A 15,548-nucleotide genomic window follows, 5' to 3' on the forward strand; every position below is an offset into this window, starting at 1 on the left:
TCTTCTAAATGACTTACCGATGTTGAACAACAAATTGGGACAAAGGAAGCTGCCATATGCTCAGACCAATGGATCCATCTAGCTGAATATTGTGTAAATCAACAGTAGCCAACATGCCACTCTCCAGCTGTTGTTGGTATACAACTCCCATACAATCTTCCCACAAGGGCTGACATTGATGCCGAAATCCAGCATCACCTGAGCTCTGCGAGTGCAGTTTTCTCCTGATTGAAGCACAAAGTGTTTGAGGACCAGGACATGCACAGGGAAACCAAAACGCTTGTTTACAAAGCTACTGTACTTACCAACCTTACTGTATGCTTGTGAAACATGGACCATCTCCAACTCTTTGAAAGATTCCATCAATGGTGTCTCTGAAAATTTTTACATATCACTTGGGAAGACAGGGAAACTAATGCCAGTGTACTGGAAGAAGCAAAGATCAGTGTCAAAGCAATGATTCTTCCACATCAACTTCATTGGACTGGTCATGTTGTTCAGATGCCTGATGATCATCGTCCAAAGCAACTACGCTATTCCAAACTTTAAAATGGAAAGCATAATGCTGGTGGACAACAAAAGAGGTTTAAAGGCTCTCTCAAGGCAAATCTAAAAAAATGTTGACAATTGGGAAACACTGGCCTGCAAGTGCTCCAAATGGAGAACAGCCTTTACCATATGTGTCATGGAATTTGAAGACGCTCAAACTCAGGACGAAAGGGAGAAACGTTCTAAGAGGAAGGCACACTTGGCAAATCCTCACCATGATCAACTCCTGACTGGAAAACTATGTCCCCACTGTGGAAGGACGTGTGGATCCAGAATTGGCCTCCACAGTCACTTACAGACTCACTTATAAGACTGTTTTCATGGAAGACAATCTTACTCGGCTACGTGTAATCACCAAAGAAGAAGAAGACAACCACCATTATTCCTGATCATTGGCTGCAGCAGATGAGAGCTGGGAGTACAACAACATCTAGAGAGTACTCAAAAGCTACTCCTGGGTATACTGACTGGTAGCAGTTTTTCAGGGATTCTGGCAAGAAACAGCCCTGCCTGGAGACTATGGTGACTGAACCAGCAAATTTTTGCATGTGGAGTATGCACTCTACCTCTAAGCTATGCTCTTCCCCTTGAACATGCATTTATTGTGCCCGTTCACTGTGTAATTTCCCTCTTGCAACTTTTTATTGTGTGAAGGGGTCTTTCAGTTCATGTATCTTTCCTACACAACCACACTGCTTGTAAGAAACATTAGAAGGCAAAGACATTCTTCAAAAATGTTGTGAAGTGTGCCCAAGAAGTATCACAGCATACTAAATGGCCAAAGGAGAATTTCTGGAAGCCTCAGATGGACATCTACCTCCAGGCTGATCTGTCCAGTACTTGGTATGGGATAAATGGACACCATAAGAGCAATTTCTGGAGTCAGGCAGTACAACCACGAGGCTACTAAAAAATAAGCCATACTCTGATTAATCTGGAAGAGAGTTCTTAATCTGATTTTCAGAATAGCAGCTAAACAGGCCTTCCACTGATGTCTATTAGAGAAAACTTTAATTCAAGACTTAACAGTCAAGCAAATAAAGAAAACAGAGACAATATGGGCAAGCCTGTGTGTTAATTCTAAGACACACACACACATATGCTTGAGTGGAAGACTGCTGAAGACTGTAGCCACAATCTTAAGCATAGTTACTAAAAAGTAAACCCCTCCAAGTTCAGTAGGACATGATCTAGTAAGTGAGTTTAGAAATGCAACCTAGCAAAGCTAGAATGAATAGTATGACAAATTGAGGCATAGATGGAAAATAACTTTTATTCAAAATGTTTGGTAACAAACAATTGTTTTTTTCCAGAGTTTGGGGCAACTGTACTTTAAAACTTTTATATACAAGACAGGAAACAAACCATAAACCAAGCTGGGTTAAAATTTCACTAAGGTTAATAATAATCAACTCTACTAGATTTATTGCAAGTTATAGTAAAATAAATACTTTACCAAATATGTATGTCTTCAGTGGAAATAAAAGTTAAGGACATTAATAGTATATGATTCAGTAAATATTAATAAATATGAACTAATAAAAGGCCAATTGCATATAAATTCTAACCCCATATTCAGTTTGTAGCACATAGCTTGTTGTTTGATCCAATAAACAACTTTTCAAAGTTGCTATATTCATTTCTGTACATATACAATTCCAATGGCATGTTTTGTGTGCCACTTTGCAGTCTGATTTAAAGGTGTATTAACTGTAGTTTAGTTTAACAAAATAAAATAAAACTGATTCAATTCAGTTCCATCTTTCTGGAGGAAAAGGCTATTGTGAAACTGAGTGGTTGAGTGTGGACATATATATCCTCGCTTCATAAACTGTGATATATACACAAGCCCTATGCTTGCATATTCCATCTTCATATCTCCCATTCCTTCTTTGGTACACCATGATTAACCTGAGAAGTCTTCCATGAAACTTAGTCCCATTATTTTCAAACTGAGAATCTATAGTTAACTGGTTTGGAACAAGTCATGATCTGAAACCACAGTTTGTAGTTGATTTAACATACTGGCTTGTTCCAAGCCTGGAAATCATATGTTCTCAAACCGGACAGAGCAAGAAACTATGGTTAACTTCCTGGATTAATCAAGGAATGCTGAAAAGCGAGGAAAAAAGGGGCAATAAAAGGCAGGAGTATGTTTGTTTATTATGCAGATCTTTGTACATTCAAAATGGGCCAGTATGTGAACATAGATTTTCCAGATTCTTTGCATGTGTATTGACCTGCTCACTGGTTCTTTAATACTGTCTTTCCGGGTTACAATGTGCAACAGTAATCAAAGCAACATCAAGCGAGGAAGTCAGAGAATATCTGATTGGTCAAAGTCAATTATGTATAAGGCACACCAGAGGAAGAAAAGGCTGATGCCCACAGTGATCTTTTTAGTAATTCACTTTGCTTAATTGAAAAAGGTGTGACTTATAAATTCATTAAAAACTTTAAGACTTTGGTGCTGCTCTGAAAAACTGATGGGGGCCTCTCTTGACACCCCTTGATATAATGAAGCCGAGTAACAGAGGCACTCACCTTTTTAGTAAACCCAGTGGAGGACAAGTGACTTGCTGTTAGTGGTAGGGGTTCTCACTGAACTAAAGCAGAAGCAATAAATAGTGCTGCTATTTCAGTATGGAAAAGCCTTTCTCAGGGCAGAAGCACAATTGGACCCATGCATTCCATTCCCAATGCCCACAGCCTCCTAGCTTTTGTACGGCCATGCATTAGCTAGGAGCTGCATCAAGGAATTATTCTTTACTGTAAATATATCTGTGCAGCTCTGCACTGTTCATCTCATACAGGATGTTGCAAACACATGCTAGCTACTATAGTGGAGGATGATCATACTGCCAATGAAGCAGTGTGCATGATTCTTCTGTACTGTAGATTATTATAAAGCATATAAAAAGAACGGTTCCGGAAGTCACACCGTAATTACCTATAATTAACAACAAATCTGTATTTTATTTAACAAAAGGTTTTAGAAATCTGATTTACAACTAAATGACCAACTATACTTTCACAGAACATCACAACGACTCTGATGTGATGAAAAATAGTGGCATACCAGGAGCACACAATTCCAATCAAGGTATTTATTCCAATCAAGGTTTGCAACCACAACTTTCCCTCTTCCTTCACAAAAGCAATTCAGGGTTTGCAAGAGCATTTCAGGAAAATATAAATTATATTATATTATTTTAAGGACAGGTACACAGAGCATGTGCTAAGATCATACTCAGCTGAAACTTAAAGATATGGTCTCTCTCTCTGCTGATCATTTCTTTTGACTGCTTAAAGGTTTTTCGGAATGTGTGCTGTATGGTTTGCCTGTCTGCAACGCACGGCACAAATGGAGTATCTGGTGTAAAGCCCAGAAATATTTGCAGAATAATATCTACATAGTGGTCACTAATAAAATCTTTACCAGCACTGTGTACAAGTCATTGTCAATAATAGCACATGTTCCGGGAGGTATAGAAACGCCACAGCTACATTAATTGTTAGTCAGGGGGGAAAGTCAAGATGAAATAAACCTGTAGTCAATGTGAAAGTAATTATACAATGACTTATGAAATGGATTGCACAGTTGTACAGAAGGAGCTTACTATACTGATTGCAATAGGATACTTCTCCCCTACCGTATATAAGCACAAATCAAGGACTGAAAAAGTAATAGCAACTTATTAAGAGGCAAACAGCCTGGTTTCCTGGCTGGCTAAGAAAAGCTCCTGCTGCCACAGGGAAAACTCTAGCTGCCATGGGACCTCACACTTGTGGGTTACATGAGAAGTGCTTCTTCACACAGCCCATGGTTAAACTATGGAATTCATCAGCTACAAGATGTGGTGATGCTACCACCTTAGATGGCTTTAAAAGGAGCTTTGACAAACTGATGGGAGGGTAAGGCTGTCAATGGCTAGATGCTGTCTCCGGGATCAGAGGCAGAGAAGGTTGCAGCTGACCTTGCGTCCTGCTTGTGGGTGTCTAATGGGCATCTAATTGGCCACTGAGAGAAACAGGATGTTGGACTAGGGCTCTACTTGCACTAAGCAAAACCCGTTCAGGTTGCACTGTTCCAAGAAAACCCCAGACAACAGGGCTGCAGTACCTGTGCTGGTAGCAAACCTGTTACTTTGCAAAAGCCAGATTGCCTAACAGTTACGGGAATTTTGCTGTGCTTTTTATTGCCACACGCACACTGTTATGCAAGGCTACCTGTCTCTTAGGATTCTGCATTTTTCTCACAGTGGTACTTCCCTACAGAAAATGTATTTCCTATAAGAAAATACAACTGCAAATATGCAGTTAGGATATTTAAAAAGTACTGATATGCTCTGTCTCCTTAGGGGGATTATTAAATTAGGATTCCTATTTATTGCTCACAATGCAGCAAGGTAATTAAGGCCACAACCCTATGACCACTTACATGGGAATAAGACCCACTGAACTCAATGGGACTTACTTCTGAGTAGACATGGATAGGATTGCGCTGTAAGACACATACTTGCCTGGGAGTTTTCCCACAGCTATTTCCTTTGCTTGAACAGCAAAATGCAAAATTCATTTTAAAACTCAGCAGTTTGTTTTTTTAAATGGCTTTGGCATTTGTTGTGAAAAGCTGCCCAAAAGGAGAAATACTAAGGGGGGCGGGGGGAAGCCACCTGTGCATGCTTGTAGCTATGGACCAGAATAATTTTCTTTGGCTTTTCAATTAGTGTTTCTTAACGTATGTTTATAATAAAAATATTTCCAATACAAGGAGGAAAAAATGGGTGAGGGTATTGAAAAAATAAGCAAGAATTCAAAATGGTCCATTTAGTGTAACAGTATTTTTTTTTTAGCTGTGGAACCAAGTAGGGTATTAAAATAGTTTATAAATGAAAAGCAAAGGCAGGCAAAAATGTGAAACAAGAATGAGTGACCTGAATTTTTCCTGCATAATGCGGGGGGGGGGGGGGGGAGAGGCAGAGAGAGAGAGAAAACTACATAGGCACTTGTCCCTTATTTTGTAGGATCCTTTTCAACAAAAAGCGAAAGTGGCAAGCTTAGGGGGAAACCTGCTAGGGACGTTTCCTATTCTAATCTTTGGGTGATGAATGGAAGTTGTTTAAGAGTGCATAACCCCCATTCACACACACACAAAAAATTGCACAGGAAAACCTTTTAGTGGATTGTGCCCTATGTCCCTACGTGAGCATTTCTCTAGCACTGCCAGTGTTATCACTAACCCCCCAAAATCTCCACAGTGCTTAAAATGCATGAACTTCAAGCTCAAAGAAAAGAAGAAGCAAAAACAAAACCATGAATCCCAAGTGTGCACTTACAAGCCAAGTAGAGCTAACACTCGAAACCTGAGCCTGATCTTAATATATCGTCGTAACTTTTGTTTAGAGTTTGGCCGCACACATACATTTTACTTACTCTATCACGGCTTCCACTATTAGTATCTGCAATCACTATTTGTAGCTAAGAAGCATCAAGCATAAAAATAAATAAGATCACCTACGTGTACACAATAAATATGCTTTTAAATGGAGGAAAATATATTGCAACTTAAGGCCCTGCATTATTGTGCAATTAGGAAATAGTTTTAGGTCTTACCAGGAACTAGGCACTACTCCTTATTGTACAACACACATCATTACTGCAACATAGCCAAGTAAAATATCAGGAAGTGGAATGTGAAATTTCTATTGTATTAAAACATAAAAATAGGACAGGGTTTTCATTCAGGCTGCCAAACATACAATGTGCCTTCTTTAAGGACTTCAGCTTAAGTTGTTGTGGAGCTCAAAGTCGCAAATTTTCAAGACTTGTAGTTATGTACAGTTTTCACCAGTGTCCACTTCGCTTTGCTGCATTATCTTGCAATGTAGGAAGATCAGAAGTTCTGTTGCCTTCGTTTTTTTGCATCCATAGCATCCAGAATCGGCTGCCTCTTGGCTGTGTATCTTTGACGAAGTTCTTCAATTTCTCGTTCCATCATTGGATCCAAAGCTTTTAACCTCATCTGCAGCTCTTCCAAACTCAGGTTTTTCAGCTATCCAGATAGGAAAACAAAAACAAAAGTCATAAAGCTTATTTAAAATAAGAGTAAGACTGAGCAATAAATAAAATAAGGGTAAGACTGGGCAATAGCTGTGCACAATGCAGCAAAATGCATAACAAATAACCTAAAACTTGACAACATATGAGCATATGAGGTTCCCCTGTATCTTAGCTTGTTTTTAGCTCCAGTCTTCATATAGTTTAATGGTTAACAAACCATGAGTTAACCACAAGTTGTCCTACAGTAGATCAAACAAACCATGGCTTTTTGCCATTTGGTTTGGTTTGCAGTTTCTCTCACCTCGAGCCTTTGTAGTTTCATGAGTATATGGCAGGGATATCCAACTCCCAAGAGACTGCGATCTACTCCCAGGGAGGGGAAAATGGCAGTGGGGGGGGGGGGCAGGTCAAAGTTGTGAGCTTTTTTTAAGGGGGCACATCAAAGTTATTTACCGTTTGGGGGGTGCCGAATTTGCAGTCCTAATTTGATAACGGGAACACCGAATAATGCTCACCAAAAAAAGAGCAGGGCAGCAATTTTTGTGATCCTGCACGAATGAACGACACAGCAAGGGGGCAGGGCTGGAAATGAGCAGCGGTTGACCGCGATCAACCAATATCACCCGGGGATCGACCTGTCGATCGCAGTCGATTGGTTGGAGATCCCTGGTATATGGGATGGGGTGCTCAAACAAAGCATGGTTAAGTAAGGGTTTTGAGTTTACCCTAAATCTCAGTTGGAACAAACCAAGGTTTGTTAACCAACAACAAACCATGGTTTCATACTGCGGTTTGTTGATAGTGTACAAACAACAGTTCAGCTTCTGGGTTAGTTTCACATGCTATCTAAAAATTTGGGAGCTTGTCATGCCTAGTTTGGCCCTAAGGCAGCTCCGTATGTTAGGAGGCAGGCACTTCTAACTTTATTGTGACGCGGAAAGCAACTATTTACTCTTGCCTTACTCCTAATTTGTTTCCTATTATCTTTACTAGCAGTGAATGGTCTACTCACTGCTATACAGAAACAGCAAGCTATTTTCAACATGCTCATATGGGCCTTCTGACAAAAATTCAGATCCTTCACTGGGTCACTGTTGCACCTACTCAAGGCAAGTTGCCTTGGATGATCAACACTGCCTAAAAACAATGGTCTGGATTCAGAAAAAGGAGACTGTTAAAATCAACTTCCTTACTCTCAGGGCAGCAGTACATTAGCATTTTTGCAAAAGGAGTGCTTGATTAATTTCTCAGGAGCTATCCAAACATTAATAATAATGAGGGCTATTTAGAAAGAAAATGGCTCATTTGCATGTCGGCTAGCTGCAGTGAACGATGAAGCTGGATTCTTGCCAGCAAGTGGGGGGGTGCTTTAAGTGGGGGATCTTCCACCTGTACTCGCAGGAAATAGTACAGTTTCAAAACGGGAAATGAACCCTGGGGTTCATATTTATTACATCATCCATCAAAGCTGCTGCTGTGTGTGCAGGCATACCAATCAGGTTTCACTGGTGGTAAAATTTTGCCTATTTTACGGGAAACAAACCATCTAAAAGAATCAAGACAAAATCATACCCTTCTATGGGGGGAAACAACAAAAGTTTGATTTTGCAGTAAATTCCCTGACATTTTGAACACATGGGCCTAAGAAAGAAGCAAATGAATAAAAGCATGATATCTGAATTGACCTGGTTGTGAATCAATACTGAATTCAGTGTATTTTTCCATCGTCAAAGTCGGACCTCTTTCTGTTGAGGATATAAATATTATCTTCAACCTTTACTTCTATTGTCATCTGCAGCATACAGATTCGCAAGAACCATGAGTGTTGGGCAAGCAAAATACCACGTGGTCCTGTAGTACAGCAATGTACACGAGAGTGCTTTAGGATTGGGTACAAGTATCCTACCCAGTAGATCTCAGAAATTTGCCACTGGCAGGCACTCCTGGCGCATTTCCAGAGATTCAATAGTCTATGCCTACTACAATGAAAAGAGCCAAAACGAGCCGTGTCAGGGACATGTCAAGAGAGGAGGAGTAGCAACATGACAAGAACTGTAGTACACAATGATTAAAATATTTTAAAACAGAACAGCTAAAATAATAACATTATACAGAAGTTTGATAATAATGCTAGTTAAGACCCAGGACAAAACTCATGTCCCGAAATTCAAAATTCAAAAATGTTTTCAGTTGACATCTGAAACTTAGCAGCACGTAGAATGATCACCCTTCCCCAGGGATTCCAGTGCTGTTTTTGACCTCTGAGAAGGTCCTGTCTTTAGTCACATCACGGGCCACTCCTGTTGGTAGGAGCACATGTGGGACCTCCCCAGTCAATCGTAAAGCACAGGCTGGGAAGGGGATCGTTCAAGTTCTTGGATCCTGAGCCATGAAGGGCTTTGGGTACTAATACCTACACCATGAATACCGATCACAGACTGGGAGCCAGTGCAGTGTTTTAAGGATCAGTGTTATACAACCCCATTTAGCTGCTTTACTTAATAGTTAATAAGCGGCATTCGGCATAAGCTGCAACTTCTAGATATTCTTCAAGGGTTGCCCAACATAGAGGGCATTGCAGGAAGAGAGCATAGGCATTCCTCACCACCAAGGACAGTTGTGTTTCCTTTTAAGAACCCCCAAGCTATGTATAACCTGTTCCTTCAGGGGAAGTAAAACACCACCCAGGATAGGCCATCTTCCTAATTCCTGGACATGAGAACCACCCACCCACATTAGGTAGATAGAAATAAAAAATAGCTAATGTTCATGCTGTCAACCATGATTTGTGCATACCTCATTTCAAAGGGCCAGTCAAAATATGTGCTTTGCCTCAATAGAATGTTTTTTGGCTTGATGTGCACATGTGTGTGTGTGTACATGTGTGTGTACACCTGAAACAATGTTATTGTTAACAGGCACTCTCAGAAACTACAACCTTCCATGAATGAAGGATTGAGCAGAATGCACGAACAAATCGACTTTACTAAAGGCTCTCATGCAGAAAATGTACAAACATTTATTAAAACATTCAAGCTCATAGCTCATTCGCTTCCACTTTCCGTTTGCTATTAATTAAGTAAAAGCTACAAATAAAAACCCATAAAACCCTCGGTTCAGCTTGGGAAGGGTAGGCTAAAGCTATTGATTTGATTATTTTCGTCATGATTACTTAGGAAGGATTAAACAGAAACTCTGTTTCCTGCTGAACAAAACTCTCTGGCATCAAATACGCCATTGCTTCATCAGATAAAAACAATTTCCTGGTGAAGCTACTCTGTAGTCCAAAAATATCCTTTGTCTACAAAATTGAAAACACATATCATACTTTAATTATGTTGTTACACTAGAAAACAATTCTGGAATGCCAAAAAGTCCTTTGTTTTTGTAAAATATCAATTGAAACAATGAAATTGCTGTTGAGAATCTCCTAGGGCAATCAACTTCTGCTACAAGAAGAGAGTGTAGAAGCATTCTCTTCCTGTGAAGGCCGCGGGAAATAGAAAAGTTATTTAAATGACATTTTTATAGTTTTTTTAAAAACCCAACTAACCACAACAACTCACACAGACCCATGTATCTTTCCTAAATCAGACAACAGCACTTGGTGCTACCTATCCCAGCTATGAAACCATTTTCCCTTTCAATATTTTTCAGGACGGAAAGTCCACAATCCAATAATCCAGTGGTTGGGCAATGTAAACTACTGGCCAATGTGAAGAAAATAGCAAACACAGCACAGAGCAATGTTCAGTACTATTCTGTAAGAAGACATGTAAATCTTGCACATAGGCCTGCAAGACTTTTGTGTACCTCCCATCAGAACTTTTTTTGGTCTTATCTGCAGACAGGAAATTACATAAACATTCATTTGTTATTTGTTTCTGGAAGCTAACTAGCGTAGTTCATAATATTAATGCCGCACGTTTTGAAAGTAAATGCTAGCTGGGAAGAGACAGAATTGTGGAAATGAGTCATTTTCCTATTTGGAATCAGCAATATGTGTTTTCAAAAAACCCTCCAAAGCAATGCTTATAGTATTCAAGTGCCAGGGAGGTGGGCAGAACCAAAATACAAGGGAAGCCAACATTTGAGTCAAAAGTGGCACAATGTGATGCACACAGATAGACTGTTTTGTTAACAGCAGCAATGGATTTATGAAATTAAACATGAAGCTCCATAGCCAAGAGCAGATTGTTAAAAATGACATTTAAAAAATGTTAGATTCCAAGTAGAGCAATATACCCCAACTCATCCTGACATGGTTTGAAAATTTCACAAGATACTGCTCATGAAAAAATTACCCAAACCCGGTAATGCATTTTTTTCTTGTGATAACGAGCACAGGATTCTAAAATTTAAAATAAACAGAATTATCCACAGTTGACAGCTTGGCTGAATATTGTATTTAAGAATAGCACTGTAATCCCCATTTTCACAATCTATTTTGCATCTTGCAACAATCCTGCCTTCTATATGTTGCCCCTTCCAGCACAATGAGATGGTAGTCAATTAATTACTTAGATGAAACAAATGAAGTTATGAATTAAATATTGCATCTTATATGCAAACTATTTAAAGAAATTTCCACGTCTGGAACCCCAATGGAAGAGTTGAATGATATTAAAATTACAATATACTTAACAGTAATAACCTTTGCTTAAAAGCAGAAATCTCTTCATTATCTAAATGATCTAATTTGCCCTGCCTTCAAGAGCCAACTTGTTTCTTCTGCAAAACACTATTAGGAAGGTGATACCAACTAGCATCTCCCTGGTAGCCTCTAGCAGAGAAAGCATGTGAAGTAACATCAACACATTCTTAATTTATCTGCCATCTGCAAGCAACAGCCAATGAACTGGGAAGATGGCAGGGAAATGCTGAAACGTAATGATGTTTTTGTCATGATTTTATATTAATAAACATTACTAGGTAGATGTGGAGTTTGGTAGCAGTCATGGCTAGCGTAACATCCCATTAGGCCTTCATTTCATCCACAGCGGGTGGCGCTGTGGTCTAAACCACAGAGCCTAGGGCTTGCCAATCAGGAGGACAGCGGTTCGAATCCCCGCGACGGGATGAGCTCCCGTTGCTCGGTCCCAGCTCCTGCCAACCTAGCAGTTCGAAAGCACGTCAAAGTGCAAGTAGATAAATAGGTACTGCTCTGGCGGGAAGGTAAACGGTGTTTCCATGTGCTGCTCTGGTTCGCCAGAAGCGGCTTAATCATGCTGGCCACATGACCCGCTCCCTCGGCCAGTAAAGCGAGATGAGCGCCACAACCCCAGAGTCGTCCGCGACTGGACCTAACAGTCAGGGGTCCCTTTACCTTTACCTCATCCTCAAAACTATCCTGAAAGGTACGTTAAGGCCAAGACACTAAGTGAGTTTCATGGCTGAACGGGGATTGGAACCCACAGTTCCCTTGTTCAGCACATAATGGTTGCCAAAGCTGCCATGTCTGAAAAAACATTCAAAAACTTGAACAAATTATTCAAGTTTAGGACATTTGTCTAGGTAGTTAGAAAATGTGACAGTTGTATACCATCTCAGCAAATCAGAATAGTTTTCTACTTACCATCATAACTTTAGTCAAACAAAGCTGAAGTCATCCAGAATTCAGCTAGGATTAGGTTTTAAAGTTTTATATACAAGGTGGTTAGCATGGTCTCATAGGAAAAAGGGGGGGCTGTAATATCTAGTCAGTGATAAATTAAGTAGACTCTGATTGGAGTTGTATACTATTTGCCTCTATTCATCCATGTTACAGCAAATTTCCAGGGAAAGAAAGCAAAAATAAATAAATAAATAAATAAATAGTGAGTTGAAGAGGCAGTTCACTCTTCCAGAGATTAGTAAAATGTACTGAAGAAAAATTGGTGCAACTCCTATTTTTGGATCAGATCAGGAAATAAAATGTCCATATATATCTATATATCTATATATTTTGAACCCACTTATGAATGTCTTGTTAAAGAAAGTTCTTTAACTCTAGGGTGACATTTCTTTCTGGTCAGTTAGGCAGAAGGTTGGGTATTCACCCTTCCCAGCATGCAAACAAGTACTGAGGTCTTTTGCACTCCGTCTTTATTACAAAACTTTTGATAAATTTCTTCTTAAAATCTGAGTAGGTCATACTTTTACTTCAAAGGAAGTAAGGCATTCTCTATGATATAAAACCTTTTGATTAGATGTGGCTAGTTATCAAGTAAGAAATCGGATCAATTTTGAGTTAGACAGCTATGAATCAAAGCAAAGCAACTGCCATCTCCAGCAACACAAATACTGGTTAATTCTTGTCAATCCTACTTTTTGATTTGATTTATTCAGTCCCACCAGCATAAAGATACTGGGAGGCAGAGCACAGAAATTGTTTGAACCTCTTTGTTTGCAGTCTTGAAACACACTTACTTGGAAGTAAGCCTCGGTGAATCCAGTGGGATTGATCTCTGAGTAACCATGCATAGGATCACACTGGCAATCAATACACCAATTGTCACTGAGGAATTTCAAGATGCTTATGAATCTCCAAATAGTTTTTTAAATGTTGCTCGCTTATTGTTTAAAACAACAATGGCAGGAATGCACAGAAGCTCCAGTCCATTTCAGCAACATTCACAAATAATCGATGTTCTGATTTTAGATTAGATACTGTTATTAAATGGAAGACATGGAAGGCATCAGTTAACATTTCCAAAATAACTGGTGTTTAAATTTTTAAACAAAACAGACATTCACTAAGAAACAAATTATATAGACAGTGTTTTGTTTGCTTCAAACACAATTTCTTCCTAGCAACTGTTTAAATGAATCTCACAGATGCTACGGGCTTTATTAGAGGCCTTTGATTTAAAAAATATGGATAGCTAATACTGTATTTCTGAGTCATCTATTTTCCCATCTGCTAGTAATTCCAACAATGTGAACTATCAACATAACGACTAACAATAATTTTCTATGGCAATTGCAATGGTGGGTTGCCTGTAGCACTTTCTAAGATTTAACTAGTGCATGCCTCAGATTGTTTTGAGTTGTTAATAGATTCAAGTAACAGGCAGCCTTTTCTTTCTTTCCAAATCTCCATTCTAGTTCATTCCTTTGCTGCTTGTAAGAAGAATATGGTTTTATTTTATGGAGTTTAGTCCATCAAGGAGCTCATTTTATTAAAAACTGTGCTTGAAACAAGAAAAAGCAAGTTAAAGGTCAAGCAGTTTATTTCTTGATCTGAGGTCAAAAGCCTACAGCCAGAACCTGCTTACTTATAATGCCATTAGTCTCATCCAGCCAAGGACATTTCTACAAGAGTTCACACGATAACAGCTAACTGTGGCGGAGGTGACAGGGATAATGATGTAAATAAAAGCAAGGCGCTATTAGATCTTTTAAAAAGCAGTATGATCTAAAGATTTACTGACAATAGGGAAGCACAGTACTAGCATTAACTGCAGCTGCAACCCAGAAACACAGGCACCCCACAAAGAAGCCGCCCACATAATTCTGCCAGGATCTGTCCAAGTGGACCTATTCACCTGAAAGATGTTTAAGGCTGTCTATCTGCATTGATTAACAACTATTTCCTGTTAGGAACTGATGGAAGGCTGACCTCTGTCAACGGTGCACAGTAGGGGCAAGGGATAAATTTAGTTAATCCTCATATATACAGTGGTACCTCGGGTTACAGGCACTTCAGGTTACAGACTCCGCTAACCCAGAAAAAGTACCTCGGGTTAAGAACTTCGCTTCAGGATAAGAACAGAAATCGGGCTCCGGCGGCAGCAGGAGGCCCCATTAGCTAAAGTGGTACCTCATCTTAAGAACAGTTTCAGGTTAAGAACGGACCTCCGGAACGAATTAAGTTCTTAACCCGAGGTACCACTGTAAGATTTACACTGATCTGTTACTTTCCTCAGTACCGTATATTGTGCATGGTTCCTAATCTGCTATCAGGAACTCCATCCAGCCTCAAGTGTTGGTTACAGATCTAGTATTGCAAACCCTGCACATTACTTTTTGGGCCATGCATAGGGCACATCTTCCATGCATTCTAATATGTAAAATGGCTTTAACTGCAACCAGGAATGAAGCTGCAACTATGGCAGGAAAACCATGTGAATTCTGGAGGAGTGCAGTAAATTGGTGAGAAAAAGGGATGGAAAGCAAAGGCATTAGACTTCAAAGACAAAACCCAAGATGAATTAGTAGAGCAAGTTGCTGCAATAAAAATATTTTCATTAGCAAATTGAGCATATTAATCTGCAAGCTAAATCAACAGGAGTCTCTGTGATGTCCTTATTACAAAGGCCACCGATCCCAAAATCACATTATAATAGACATTGCTCTTTCTAAATCCTTCCCGCGTTCAATAAATATACTGAGTAGTGTAAGATATTCAACTGGATTATACTGAAATATAAATTAAGGCTAAGCTTTCACTCCAAATCTATAGCAAAAAGAAGAGAGACTTGCCTAAGGTCACTTAATAAAGAGAGATTCAAACCAGTGACTTCCAGATTCACAGCTCAGTTAGCACACACTTAGGAGATTAATAGTTAGAAATAACTAAGTAAGCAAGCCTTGCATTATGGAGACTGTATTTCAATAGATCATCAAGTTAGCTTGCAGCTTGGCTCAGCATAAAGTTGTCACTGTATAATTTTCAAAATTATAGTTTACTACTATACTGTTATTTCTCCAAGTAGAAATTCAAGATTTGTTAAGTTTCTCAAACATAAAATGGAGGGGTGTCAATAATATTACAGATCAACAGAGAAATAGTAATGCTTACGGAACAGAGTATTCTGAAATAGGTGGCTAAAATTCCTGTTCTATGTTGCATTTCTTAATCCTGTTAAAGTTTGTCTGAAATTCCAGCCCAGTTGATACCTCAGCATTCAGCTGCCAACACCTGAAGTCGAGCTGAAAGCAAATAATTTTGTCTC

The 15,548-nt window shown here is 39.3% G+C and overlaps 1 protein-coding gene across 1 annotated transcript in view; it reads right to left on the reverse strand.

The window, feature by feature from the left end:
* Window positions 1-1,804: 1,804 nt before the first annotated feature.
* The window catches only part of STK3 (serine/threonine kinase 3), a 111,458-nt gene continuing 97,714 nt past the window's right edge, over window positions 1,805-15,548 (reverse strand). Inside the window, exon 11 of the mRNA XM_083622728.1 lies at window positions 1,805-6,604. Within this exon, the coding sequence (XP_083478854.1) occupies window positions 6,446-6,604 (159 nt within the window). The 3' untranslated portion in view covers window positions 1,805-6,445. The remainder of the gene's footprint in view (window positions 6,605-15,548) is intronic.

Source organism: Podarcis filfolensis (genome assembly GCF_964270895.1).
Source record: "Podarcis filfolensis genome assembly, chromosome: 7".
In the NCBI taxonomy this organism is placed as follows: domain Eukaryota; kingdom Metazoa; phylum Chordata; class Lepidosauria; order Squamata; family Lacertidae; genus Podarcis; species Podarcis filfolensis.